At 32.9% G+C, this 13,449-nt stretch overlaps 5 protein-coding genes across 6 annotated transcripts; 3 read left to right on the top strand and 2 right to left on the bottom strand.

Annotated features, from left to right (window-relative positions):
* Positions 1-1,919: 1,919 nt before the first annotated feature.
* Positions 1,920-5,568, top strand: LOC109542877 (synaptic vesicle glycoprotein 2B). Its single transcript, XM_019912327.2, has 9 exons — positions 1,920-2,294; positions 3,001-3,325; positions 3,815-3,936; positions 4,016-4,160; positions 4,230-4,487; positions 4,558-4,744; positions 4,891-5,023; positions 5,079-5,360; positions 5,425-5,568. Exons 1-9 carry the CDS (start codon positions 2,213-2,215, stop codon positions 5,505-5,507), a joined length of 1,617 nt encoding a protein of 538 aa, XP_019767886.1. The 5' UTR covers positions 1,920-2,212; the 3' UTR covers positions 5,508-5,568.
* On the bottom strand, positions 5,565-8,898 carry LOC109542880 (glutaredoxin-3). The gene is made up of 3 exons (XM_019912330.2): positions 8,505-8,898; positions 7,324-7,746; positions 5,565-5,876 (listed from the first exon to the last, which is right to left on the bottom strand). Exons 1-3 carry the CDS (start codon positions 8,549-8,551, stop codon positions 5,702-5,704), a joined length of 645 nt encoding a protein of 214 aa, XP_019767889.2. The 5' UTR covers positions 8,552-8,898; the 3' UTR covers positions 5,565-5,701.
* Positions 8,899-8,930: 32 nt separating this feature from the next.
* LOC109542881 (putative peptidyl-tRNA hydrolase PTRHD1) lies at positions 8,931-9,494 on the top strand. The gene has a single exon (XM_019912331.2). The coding sequence runs from the start codon at positions 9,073-9,075 to the stop codon at positions 9,430-9,432; it is 360 nt and encodes a 119-aa protein (XP_019767890.2). The 5' UTR covers positions 8,931-9,072; the 3' UTR covers positions 9,433-9,494.
* LOC109542878 (valacyclovir hydrolase) lies at positions 9,434-10,927 on the bottom strand. Of its 2 annotated transcripts, none has more exons than XM_019912328.2 (5): positions 10,542-10,927; positions 10,207-10,464; positions 9,994-10,147; positions 9,684-9,936; positions 9,434-9,630 (listed from the first exon to the last, which is right to left on the bottom strand). In XM_019912328.2, exons 1-5 carry the CDS (start codon positions 10,623-10,625, stop codon positions 9,528-9,530), a joined length of 852 nt encoding a protein of 283 aa, XP_019767887.2. In that variant the 5' UTR covers positions 10,626-10,927; the 3' UTR covers positions 9,434-9,527. The 2 variants fall into 2 exon arrangements, with proteins under 2 accessions (XP_019767887.2, XP_019767888.2); XM_019912329.2 differs by having other exon boundaries at positions 10,695-10,919.
* A 1,387-nt stretch (positions 10,928-12,314) lies between these two features.
* LOC109542809 (40S ribosomal protein S6) lies at positions 12,315-13,297 on the top strand. Its single transcript, XM_019912198.2, has one exon. The coding sequence runs from the start codon at positions 12,433-12,435 to the stop codon at positions 13,162-13,164; it is 732 nt and encodes a 243-aa protein (XP_019767757.1). The 5' UTR covers positions 12,315-12,432; the 3' UTR covers positions 13,165-13,297.
* Positions 13,298-13,449: the final 152 nt, after the last annotated feature.

The following is a 13,449-nucleotide window of genomic DNA, read 5'->3' as shown; positions in this document are numbered from 1 at the left end:
TATTCAAATTAAATATTTACTTAGCTGATGCTATTTTGAAACAATGGCATTCTATTGAGTGCGTATAAACTGTAGTGTCATTTAGCTACAATAAGGTGTAAAATACTACAACAAACCAATCAAAACAATTACTTGGGTATATTGCAGTTAATTTCATTATACAGGATGAGTCAGCGAAGCAACATCTCCCTCTTAGATCGGACCGAAATAGCGACTAGATTAAAAAGTAGGCTTTTCATCCCTTAAAAAAAACTTGACTGCCATAACTTTATTTTGGAGCCACTCTGAGTACTTTTATATAAATATTTTTTTCCAGTCGCTATTTCCGTACGATCTAAGTGTGGGTGTTGCTGACTCACCCTGTATATAAGTTTATGATAGTAATAAATCCGATGAAAGTGTTTACTTTGTGAATTCTGTTTTTAGCAATTTCCGGATATTTTGAACAAAAAAGCGAGTGCCGTCGCTTATGATCTATTATCGTAATAGTAGATGAACAATTGTACTATTACAGGAATAGCAATCATAATTAATGAGCCAATTAAAATAAATTAATGAGCAAGATAAAAACGGGAACTGAACAGAAACTGTTATTATATTGACTTAATTATAAGTAAGTTGTATGATGGAATTTATATTTATATTATTTTCGTTGTTTACCTACTTCTTGGAATATAATACATTGCCACCAATGGTTGTGCAACACCCTGTAGAACACAACTGCAAAATGTACACAAAACTTACAAAAATTCTTAACACAAATTTAAACGTATTAATTTATCATACAGGAACGGGATGGAGAACTGAAAAATAGTTAAAAAGTGCTAGGAAAAAGCTTAGATCGTTGATAAACTGAATCATCAATTCCGCATGAAGGTTTGTAATTTGCATCTGAAAATGACTTTTTCTTCTTAAACAAAACGAACATATATTTTGGTTTATCACCAAAGATCATTTTACTGATTTAACTGTAAAATACCGACAGCTATGATGTAAATCTGCATGTCAACTCCGTACTCTTATTTCAAAAAGTTTAATTACAAGAGTGCCCAATCCCAATCTATATCACAACTGCTTCACTTGCGACTACAAAACTTCACTTTTCACATCAGTTTTTATTATTTACAAAAATTATTTAATTTTTTATCATCGATTCTTGTTTATTGATGATGACAAATTCAAAACTGAAATAAATTTTCAAGCGTGTTTTACTAAATTAAAAACGCTCTTTATCGTGCTTAAGAAGTTTTGCCCTCAGAAATCCTTTGAAGAGCACACTTTGAAAACTAACCACAAATACGCTATGAGTGTCTCTCTGTGCAAACAATCTCATTACCGCTAAGATTTTTAAAATCGGAATATTTTCGCCATAGTAAAAATTTGCCTACGTTTCGCAATGCTCTATTTGTAATGTTTAGCTAATGTATGCACTCAAACATATAAATATAAAAATTATAATCGAATTTTATTGTTCATTATTACATTTTGTGAATAAAAAATACATATTGGGGGTTTCCATTTTTTTATAGAAAAAAAGGATGTATACTGAAATATAGCTTTCTAGCTGCAACTTATAAAGGCATCACAATTTTCTAGAGTGGGTCATAACATAGAACTCATATCTATTTAGGTTTAGGTAGTCGTAATTTTTTGCACTCCCGCCAGTTTTATATATAGCAACGGTAGATACTTGCAAAAGAGTAGCTGTAAACTCTTTCTACTGTGGTAAAATTGCTTTGTTAATGAGATAAAACTGATTTCATATGAAATACGCAAGTGTTTGATCAAGTGTCGTAAGCTAATAGATGCAATGTGATTAATATCTATCGCCATTAATAGAACTGTATAAGTAAACGAATATAACTATAAACTACAACACCGAATTAACTTAGGTTTTAAAGATAATTAGTAGTGTAGTAAGTAGGAATGTGAATCTACCTACTGCCAATGTTATCTTGGTTACTTAAATTAACTGTTTATTTTATTTAACGAAGATTCAAGGCACCTCTGTTATTATCTGGCTTTTGCATTTATAAGAATCAAACATGCCATTTCATGTTTGTATGTGATGCGGTTCAAAACTTTTCTGAATATATTCAAATCAATACGATCTACATGAGTTCTAGATGCAAGAATACACATTAATACACAGTAAACCTCGCAATACTGCATTATACATTTGAATGAATCTATTTTTGATTTGATTTTGGAAATGGGATCAACAGACGCGCAAAGAAGAAACGTAAAAATAATCAAAGAGACAAAACTGTATAGCGAAGCAGTGACCTTAGCTGGTAAGTTTCTAAGAATATTTTTGATAAAAATGTGAACATGAATTTAAAAAACAGTTCCTGTAGTTAACGTCGTTATAGTCGTACAGCCAACAATGTGCCATAGATATTAAGAAAGATAGATTCCAAACTAGCGAAAGATTCCAAACTGGCGTCATTTCTTTCAAGGGGTTACTAGGGCTTACTTGGAAGGCATGAAAAATGAGCTGGAATGTTTAAAAAATATATAGTTCATTAGATATTTAGTACACTGTGAACATTAAACGTTCCGCATTATAAAGCGATTTTGATATGTGTATAATCTCAGGCACCCTAGGACCAAGTTAGCCAACCAATTCTGGGAATGCCTGAGATTAATACATTTCAAAATATGTGCAAACTTAATGCTAATGAAATTTTATTTTTCAAAATAACACGATTCAATACATTGATTATATTTTCAATTTGTCCAGCAGTTTTGTGATAAAACTGCTCTCAACTGATTAAAATCTCTAAGTAAAATGTTCCTGTTTTTTTTCGATTTACGTCTTAATTTTACTTGTTTACTCAATATTAACGAGAAAGAGATCTGGTATTTTGTGACTATACCGGTTTGTTATGAGTACGTACTGATGTACTTTCACCTTAAATACCCCGAAGTAACATGTTAAAGAAATAACGGCAATATTGAATAACTATGTACACTACTAACATGTATCTACAATTTCAGGCTATGGAAAATATAACATTTTTGTGTTACTGGCAACAGGGGGATGCCTCATGTGTGTTATCATCGAATCCATGAACATGTCTTTCATAATTCCAGCTGCCCAATGTGATCTTAAGTTATCACTAGCCCAAAAAGGCATCTTAGTATCGGTCAATTACTTGGGCATAATAGTTACGTCCCACTTTTGGGGTTTTATGGCAGACATACGTGGAAGGAAAAACATCCTGGTGTTTTGCTTGATAGCAAGTTCCCTATTTACTTTATTTTCGAGTATCGCTCCATGGGCATGGCTGTTTATCATATTGCGATTTTTCAATGGAGCTTTGTAAGTTGAGTTTTACACTTGAATATACAGCCTGTTGAACGTTTGTTATACGGCTGATATGTGATAAATTAAAAAAGTATTTTAAGCAAAAAATCTCCTCTGAAGACATGTGCAATACACAATGGCTATTAAGGTATGGGGGATAACAAGAACTAGGTTTTAGAAAATTGCAGCTTTTTTATTTGTGCGCGAAATCATTTGTATTCTTAGTATTTTCTTCGTCGTTTTATGAGTTTTTCTAGTATAAACAACTACAAGTGTTGTTATTTCGATTACAAATTTGTCAGTATATAAGATTTTTGAAAAATATTTCCTTATGGTCAATATCCGAACGAAATTCTTATATTGTATAATCAAACTAAATAAAATATGTAAAAACATTTTGATAAATATTATGAAACTGTTATTTTTCGAGCTTTCCAATGAAACACCCTGTCGTACATCCTATATTTAGCAAGCTATAAACGCATTTAAGAAGAGATCTTACAGGATTGGAGGAGCGTCTTCAATAATTTATCCATTTGCTGGTGAATTTCATGATAACTGGCACCGTCCGAAGGTTACGACATGGGTAAGCTCGTTTGTAGCTGTTGGACAAATTTATATTCCAGGTAAATTACCACTTTTTTACGCCAAGTGTTGGGCCCATAGTGCTAAAATCGAATTTATGTTTATATAAATTTACGACAGGACTGGCTTGGGCCATTCTGCCCAGCGACTGGAGTTTTTACATTGAGGGATTGGGAATCTCGTTTAAACCATGGAGACTTCTCCTTATAGCCTACGGTTTACCTAGCTTGATAGTAGCTGCAATGTTATCTCTTTTGCCTGAAAGGTTTGCGCTAATACACTTTGGATGGTTTTACTGGCAAAGGCATTGCAAATAATTTAAATATTGTTTTAGCCCGAAATTTTTGTTAACTCAAGGTAAACATGACGCAACTTTAAAAATACTCACTACGATGTTCGTAATAAATACTGGCAAAAAGTATCACGAATATCCAGTATCGACTATAATTATGGATGAAATCGAGGTACAAAAAAGCGAAGCTAAACCAACAATACTTCAGTTATTGCGAAGTCAAACAGCAATGCTATTTAATAAGGAATATGCTCTTAAAACTATATTAATTTGTTATTTGCAGTTCGGAGTATTTTTATCGTAAGTCCATATTTAACTATTTAAGATTAAGATTTAAGATTAAGCCAAAGAATCGAGCATTTGATTTTAGAGCATCAGCATTAGCGCTTTGGTTTCCGCAAATTCTCAATACTCTATCAAACTATGCGCAAACTGTAAAAAACTCTGAAGTCACTCTATGTAGAGGGATTCGCAGTGAACCACGAACCCTAACCGATTTAAGAACGGATTATTTAAGCTTCGATTTATGGCAAGCAAATAGAAATTACACTACTCAGGTAAGTCGGTAAAAAAGTAAGCAGGACAAATTAATGGTTATTGAACAAAAAAATACGAAGACTATCAATTAAAGTAAATCACATACCGAATTGGGCATCTGCTCAATTATAATTAACCAACAAAGGCTTTCTCTAACATATTTTAGGAAGATAGTTGTATCGACTCTGTAGATCCCGGGGTTTTCTTAGTTATGCTACTGACTGCTGTGGCAATTGGAATTACTTATATACTAATAGGAATTTTCATAAATAAGATTGGAAAAAAGGTATTACTAATAGGTAAAACGTAACGTTACATTAAACATTCCATTTCTAATAAAATATTAAATTATAGGATTTGTCGTGATCACCGGAATATGCGGCCTTATAGCCCAATATATCTCCGGCTATGAACTTATTTTAATATTTTGCGGAATTTATTTGCTAATTTCCGCATTGATAGGAGTTGTAAATGCATTGGCAGTCGATTTATATCCAACAAGTGTTAGGGCATTGGCCATGGCCGTGTCTCTGATGATTGGAAGAATGGGAGCAATGATTGGTTCGAATATAGTTGGAGTGATTTTTTACAACTACTGTGAATATGTTTTTATATTTGTGGCCATAAACCATGTTAGTAAGTAGCGCTACAATTAATTATAAAGCGCAAAAAACATATTAATGTTCGTTTTTCTTTTCAGTCTTGATAATAGCGGCTATTTTATTGCCAACCAAGAAAGTCCAAGATATAGAATTGCCAGCAATTAATAATGAAGCTGATTAGATACTGATTTTTGTTGAATGTGTTTCAATATTATTTTGGTAATAAAACGTCTTCAAATGTTTCTTAAATTGGTTTTAATGGATCGTATTTATATCATAAGATACATTGTTTAATGTAATGTTTTGCCTTTAGGCAGGAAATATTAATAACTTCCTGAAAGCCAGCGAACATGATCTACACTGAAACCGCACTTGTTAGACTAAAGATGTAGCAAGCGATCCGTCTGCCATCATTTCTTTAACAATATCTAATCCCCCAATAAGCTCGCCTTTAATATATAACTGTGGATAAGTGGGCCAATCAGAATATACTTTAAGACTTTGGCGAACTTCTTCATCTTGAAGAATGTCGAAAGTACTATAAGACACTCTGCAAATTAAAAACTTCATTAGTAACCATATTTATAGTTTTTTTACCGTATTTAAGAAAGAAGTGCAGTTTTCAAACAGTATTTATGTTTTATGCAACCAATAACAAAATACTTCTTTTGAGCAGTTACAACTTATTCTCGTACTGCTTTATTTCAAAAGAACAAAAACATATATTTCTAATCCAATTTTTGATGATTCAGACATTCAAGATGACTCCAAAAAAGTTACATTCCAAATATTTTTTGGAACAACTTGCATATGACTAAAGTATTAAATTCATAGGTAAAATGTACTTTATAATAAGTCATGGTATATGTACATAGAAACCTACTTTTCTATATTTTTTCTATACATTTAAAGATATATTTTGTATAAGTATTGTGGACAAATGTGACACTGTATGACAACATTATCAATTTTTACTCACGCTGCTTAATTTATAACATTACTAAAAAGTCACTTTTACTACTTAATACACATTTAATTTCAATGTAAATCTATTCAAGATGTCCGAAAAATTAAATAACTTTAAACTCCAATTTCTGTCTAAATTTAAATGGTACACACTCCTATATGGTTTTGGATCAGGAATAAAATTTAATATTTTAATTAAAAATATCGAGTATCAACCGCTTTTCAGATAAACTTGATTTGTTACACAAATGATAAGTCTTAATAGAAATTGATATTTTATAGTTTGTATTATTATAACTTTAAAGTTTACAAAATTCAAAATCCTTTATTTTATTCTATGAAAACATAAGTTGTATCTGTACCATTGAAATTAAGTTTAATAACCATATTTGTAGAAACATTTTGAACTGTTTTGAAATCAAATAAAAATTGTATAAACTTTTACATCTTCTTCTGGGTGGTTTGTTCGCCTAACAAATTCACTGTTGTGATTCAATATACCTAAATTTTAATTCTTTTTGGTCATATCATGAACATCATGGTCAGTATGAACATCATGATTTGGAATTCGTATTTAAATACTTTGAATTCATAAAATGTTCGAGAGAAAAAAACAAAAAATTGTTATCAAAATTTTCATTGCTTCCAGATTTGCTATCGGCAAAACTATTGTTAAATGAACAATGAGTAGCGATAAAGTGAATCAGTAAACAATTTAATTAATATGCATCTTAGATAAATATTGAAAGAATGAAGCTTCAAACATACAATTTTCTTATTAGCTTAGCTTTCATATGACTTATATGGACAGAAATCAACAGGAGTGGAAAGATGTAAAACAATATTTTAGTAAATCAAAGGAGTTTTTCAAGTAAATTTTATTCGTTCGCTTACCTTCAAAAATGATTAAGTTAAATATTTATGTAAATAAGACATCATAATTTTCTTAGCAGACCGAACTTGGTGGAAAAGTTTATAAAATTACATACGTACACATACGCCAACGATTGTTTTAATCTAAATACACTTACCCTGTGCTATTTAAAATTTCAATTATTTGCCTACTAAAGCCACATCTGGGTTTGACTCGGTCTCCTTTCATGAACAGCATTACTTTGTCCTTATTTATTAGAGCTTTCAGCTTATCATCGATTGACTCAGTCTTGTTCTCGCCCTCCGATTTACTGATATGCAATCGAACTTTTTCGGTAATTTTTGGTGCGTCCGCTCCATCCACTCGGTCAACTTTTTCGCCCAATTGAAACAAGAGCACCGTTGGTACGGACTCGATGTTATATTTTATGGCAATTTCACTCAGTTCTTCAGCAGGGCAAGAGTAGAATTTCACACTGGCAAAGTCAACTTGTTTAGCTAACGTATCTAGCAATTCATTCACTTGAGTACACTGATCAGCCCAAGCTGCTTGGAAGTGGATTACTGTCAATGATGGTTGTCTGCAGCAATAAAATGAAAAGTAATTCATTGTGAAGACCTTAATTACAAATAAGACTAAGATAGTTGAGGCGGATACATATTCACACAGTTGGGTCAGCTTTTTTTCTAGAAACTGGAAGTGTTTGTCGCTAACTTTAAATTTAATTAACATTTTCGTACACAAAAATTATTTTATTCGGATATTTTGCCTGCAAATGTAGAGTCTTAAAATTCCCTCGCTTTCTTTGCACAAACAAAAACGTTAGGTAAAGACATTTGCAGACTTTCATTATCGTTCGTTAAGGAAATATGCTTGTTTTCGATAGATTCACAAAACGAAAATATGCGTTTTCCGGGCAAAAAAAACGCCAAGTGATTTCGAAGCTTATAAAGCTTCATATTTGCACGACTTAAGACGTTTAAGGGCATTTGCAGACTTTCACTTTGTTTCGTTTAGTAAATATCGTGATTATGTACAATCTGGATCGCAGGCTCAACTGAAATAGTGAAATGAATCTCAACCATGTTAGGGGGCCTTATCTTATTATATTTAAAAAATCAACTTACACTAGTACTTTGAAAGTTACTTAATCAAAACCTATTAAACTCACTGAATGTTTCTAGTTTCAATTGCAATGAGATTGCATTTTGTTTGTTAATTACAATAAAAACACACAAATTACGCATTCAACAACAGATCCTGAGGGAATGATTATTGCCAAAGAGTACTTGGAGATTATTACTAAAACTTGATGTAATAGACAATCTTGGTACTCACTTAATTGCATTGTTAAATGCCTCTTCAGTGTTGAGGGAAACTGGCATGATTACTAACACGATTTAAATAAAACTGTTAATTAAACTAAGTCGGCTGAAACAGCAACTTTTTATATAAAGTGCAATAAAAATACGGATTTCTTTGGTTAAGATATCACACAAAACCGTCAAACCTTTGTTGACATTCAACAAAATATATAATTTATAAATACCTGGTCACGTAGGCCATAAAAATTAAATAGTGCAAGAGCAGTAAATATAAATAATGAAATACAAATAACTGACGAAAATTAACTAAAAAATGAGTTTAAAAAAGAAATCAAGTTTTTGGAATTGAACAAACAGAAGAACTTTTATGTAAATTTTATTTACATCTTTATCTGTGGGCTTTAGTTCAGTGCTGCCAAATAGGAAGCCGCAAGAAGTTAACCTATTTTATTAACTTCAAAAATTTCTTCAACAAATACAGGTAAAAAAACAATATGTATTCAATTTAGGTTGTTAAACTATCTAAATCATAGACTTTTGATACACGCCCTCCAGTTCCAAATTAGCTGAAACTTGTAAAAATGTCAATAATAGTCCAGTATGTAGTAATACGAGGAGATCTGCTAAAAGAATTAAAGTGGCCTGTGGGGGCCCTAATTGCACAAGCCTGCCATGCAGTAACAGCCGTAACTCATATGTTTTACGAAGATGAACAAACCAAACTGTACCTCCAAGATTTGGATAATATGCATAAAATCGTATTGGAAGCTCCAGACGAACAGAGCATAATTAGCTTGAAAAATACGTTAGAAGAAAAGGGCATCAGTCACAAAACGTGGATTGAACAGCCTGAAAATATAGCAACTTGCATAGCAGTAAAGCCTTACCCCAAAGAAGAGATACAAAGGTATTTTAAAAAGTTCAAATTGTTCAAAACATGAATTTTTACAACTCTACCTTTATTGATATACAAATAAACTTTTTATTTACAGTTACAGACAAATTTTTAAGTTTAACTTCCCCAATGTATGCTAATTTACAGACATGAATCAGACATGATAAACTTTGAAACAATTGCATTAAAGTCCTCAGCGTATTTTAGATGGATATTGTGTTTGCCTTCAGGATACACATGCAATCTGAAACAACACGAAAAGTGACACCTTTTTTCAGCTCAAAACTTCTTTCTTACCTTGCATTTCTTATGTTTTCCAACAAGTGCATTGGATGTTCCTGTGCAACTAAAGGGTCTTTATGACCATGTAAAATTAACGTTGGGCACTGAATATCTGCCAAGGACGATTTGCAAATGTCTCCGCCGTTCTTGAAAATCTCTACCATCGTGTCACACCAACTACCCCACATTTCCTGTAGGCCGTCTTTAGTGTACAATTTGATCAAAGGATCTGCCATTCGTGATGACCATTTGCTTACATCCCTAATTTCTGAAACGCAATACATTATATTAACCGGTATTTGAACAATTTCTGCGCGATTCCTACTTTCAAAAGCTTCCAGATCTCCAGGAAGGATATAAGCATTTGCTCCCCAAATCATGAGCTTTTCTACGTTGTCAGCATGTTTCGCAGCCAATATTATACTTGAAATACCCCCATCGCTCCATCCTAATAACGAGTATTTCGAAATTCCGAGTTGCTAAATTGCAAACCAAAATTGTAAAAAAAAACCGTTCCTAGGTTGATTTCGATTATTACCTGCAACAAAGCATGAGCTGTTTCAGCGTCATTTTCGTAAAATCGACGATTGAAAGATTTGTTGGGCGGCCTGCTTGCACCATAGCCTGGAGGATCCCATGCTATTATAGTAAATTGGCWCGGACTTAGTCCTTCGATTTGAGGTTTAAAATCACTCCAGATAGTTCCAAGAGCGCCAGGGAAGCAGAAAATGTTTTTAGGTCCATGCCCTACTTTAAGATAATTGATGGTTTGCCCCTGAACATCGGTTTTTAATTCCTACAAATTTAACAATGCTCTAAAAATTATTTCTACATATACCTACGTCAAATTCTTTCTATGTTAATAATAATTACCGTACTAAATTTGCATGTGGGCATAATATATTTAATTTGGCAAGTCCTATAAATTGCCGCACGGATTGAGTTTATAGTATTCATGGTTTTAATTGCAAATAAATAAAAAAAATAATTTCCTTCTCTAGTGTAAGTCGAAAACTAAATTAATACCATTGGACCTTGCGTTGTTTAGCACTTCAGTTTAGAGCACTTGATGTGTGTTTTAACTAGACAATTGTTTTTTATTGAAAGTATGCAATTTTATTCTGTTGAAAGTTAAACTTTGAACTTTTTATCTTACTATCTAATGGCCACAGACTACATACTATTGGCTAATGGCATTACGGCTACTAACCTATAAATTAATAAATACTGTAATCAAAAATCAAGCATAATTATAATACAGTGTGGTTCAATCCGAGAGCGCAAAATCTTAAAAGGCAATTATTTGTTAAAAATAAAACGTTAGGAACCAAATTCTGGTTCGCCAGAAAGATATCGCGTTGCAACGGTGAACAACAAGAAACGAAACGACAAGCTTTAAACCAATTTATATATAATATCACTATTTATCAAAGCAACATTAGCTTATAGCATCTAACTGTTTTTTTATATTTCGAAACAGTTGGTCAATTAAATAAATAGATACAGCCGTTCATTCAAAAAGCTTGAAAATCTTCGCAAATATCTGTTTCATTCATCCCCCTTTAGCGTACAGTGTGTCTACGTTTTATAAGTTCGCACCATATGGAAAACTTTATCTTATTATAAATTTAACGAAAACAAATGATTCTTGATAAAAAGTTCAGCTTGGTCAAAAACCTAACATGCACCATCAGATTTTTTTTATAGACTATAGTATATATTTAATGTATTTTCATTTTTGACAATATCAAAAATTTGTATTAAGAAAAGTTGATCAGAACTAAAAACTTATCTTCCCCCTGCCTCTACGCTGAATATTTGCCTGCAAATAAAACTATATAATAGATATAACTGTATAATAGAAGCTGTAGTTATGAGATGAACTCATATAATAATATTGTTATGCACTTAACACCCATAGTTAAACCTGCATTTCAATGTAGGTTTATAAAACCGCTTAAAAAACTGGATTGAAAAAATGTATGCTTTGCTCTCAAATAATAAAAATAATATTATGAAAAAAAGTCGTTTGTAGGTGCAAAATTCGCATATTTTTCATTTAGGTACGTATACTGTTCCCCGCATGGTTTATTTGAACAGAAAGCAAATCTAGTATTTTAATTTATAATATTTATTAATTTAAATTAGTTTTTAATGAAGATTTCAGACAGTTACATCGCACTATGCGTCCATTTCAGAACGCACTCCAATGCAACTATTTCGTCAGTTAATGTCACTCACATTTCAAAAGAAGAGCTATCGTTGCTCTCAGTGTTGCCCATATTAAAAATATTTCTGTAATTAAAGCAGAAATTTATTATTACTTTGAAAATTTTAAGTAATATCCCAGAAATAGGTCTATTTTATGTGGATTATTAAAGCAGATGTTGAAGTAATAAATATTAGTTTTAAAATTAAAATCTATAATTTCGCAAATATTTCGAATCTCAAGTGGCAGTATTTTATGATAATTATCCTCAGTGATATAAAATTATTCACATATTTAATATGTATTTATAGCTAATTATGCCACCGAAAAGAGTGCAAAAGGATTAGTCAAGAAACACTTGCTCTCTATTTTAAATGAGTTAACGATTTTCACTGGCAACGTTGCCCTTCCCACTTAGTTAAGTTTTACCATGTCAATAGAAATCCTACGTTCGGCCATTTTGTGACATGGCGTATCCATGTGGTTTTTGAGTTCCCATAATTAGTGGTTTTTTATAGTAAAACGCAGGGATTTTTCAATAAGTTTGTGTGAAAAATGAAGCTGAACGTATCGTATCCTGCGACAGGATGTCAAAAGCTGTTCGAAGTAGTGGACGAACACAAAATTCGTATATTCTACGAAAAGCGCATGGGTCAGGAGGTGGAGGCTGATCCATTAGGCGAAGAATGGAAAGGATATGTCCTGAAAATCGCTGGAGGAAACGACAAACAAGGTTTCCCAATGAAACAGGGAGTGCTTACCAACAGCCGTGTTCGATTGCTGTTGTCAAAAGGGCACTCCTGTTATAGACCAAGACGCCAAGGTGAGCGCAAGAGGAAATCGGTCCGCGGCTGCATCGTAGACGGCAACTTGTCCGTCCTCGCCTTGATCGTCATCCGTAAAGGAGAGCAGGAAATTCCCGGCCTTACCGACACCACTGTCCCTCGTCGTCTTGGACCTAAAAGGGCCTCCAACATCCGCAAGCTGTTCAACCTTACCAAGGATGACGATGTGAGACAATATGTTGTCAAGCGTCCACTCCCAGTGAAGGAAGGCAAAAAGCAGCGCTACAAGGCCCCAAGAATCCAACGCTTGGTAACCCCTGTGGTTGTGCAAAGAAAGCGCCACCGTTTGGCACTGAAGAAGAAGAGGTGCCTGAAACGCAAAGAGGAGGCCGACAACTACGCCAAGTTATTGGCCCAGAGGAAAAAGGAGTCCAAAGCCAAGAAGGAGGAAGCGAAAAGGCGCCGTTCTGCCAGTAGCAGGGACAGTCGTTCGAGCAAATAAAGATTTGATGACCGATTGATTATTACTGAAACTTCATTGCTTGTACAAACAATGAGCTTTCATCAATAATTTGTTTTTTTTCTACATTTATGTCGTGTATTAAGAAATATAAATCAAATTGAGTCTTTATATATTTTGGAAGTTTTGTTTCGGTCATTTAACTGGTGTTTAATAGATATGAGATCGATACTGCTGATAGAAGTTCATTTGAAAACTTGTTTGTTTAGTTGCCTAAAGATAAACAGCGGATAAAACTGTCAATTGGCTGCTCTTGTCATTCACTTC

The sequence above is a fragment of the Dendroctonus ponderosae genome, unplaced genomic scaffold (genome assembly GCF_020466585.1).
Source record: "Dendroctonus ponderosae isolate FM_Combo_2020 unplaced genomic scaffold, Dpon_F_20191213v2 Dpon_F_20191213_7, whole genome shotgun sequence".
Taxonomy (NCBI): domain Eukaryota; kingdom Metazoa; phylum Arthropoda; class Insecta; order Coleoptera; family Curculionidae; genus Dendroctonus; species Dendroctonus ponderosae.
The sequence above is the reverse complement of the archived record's forward strand: the minus strand, read 5'-3'. Positions and strand labels throughout refer to the sequence as shown.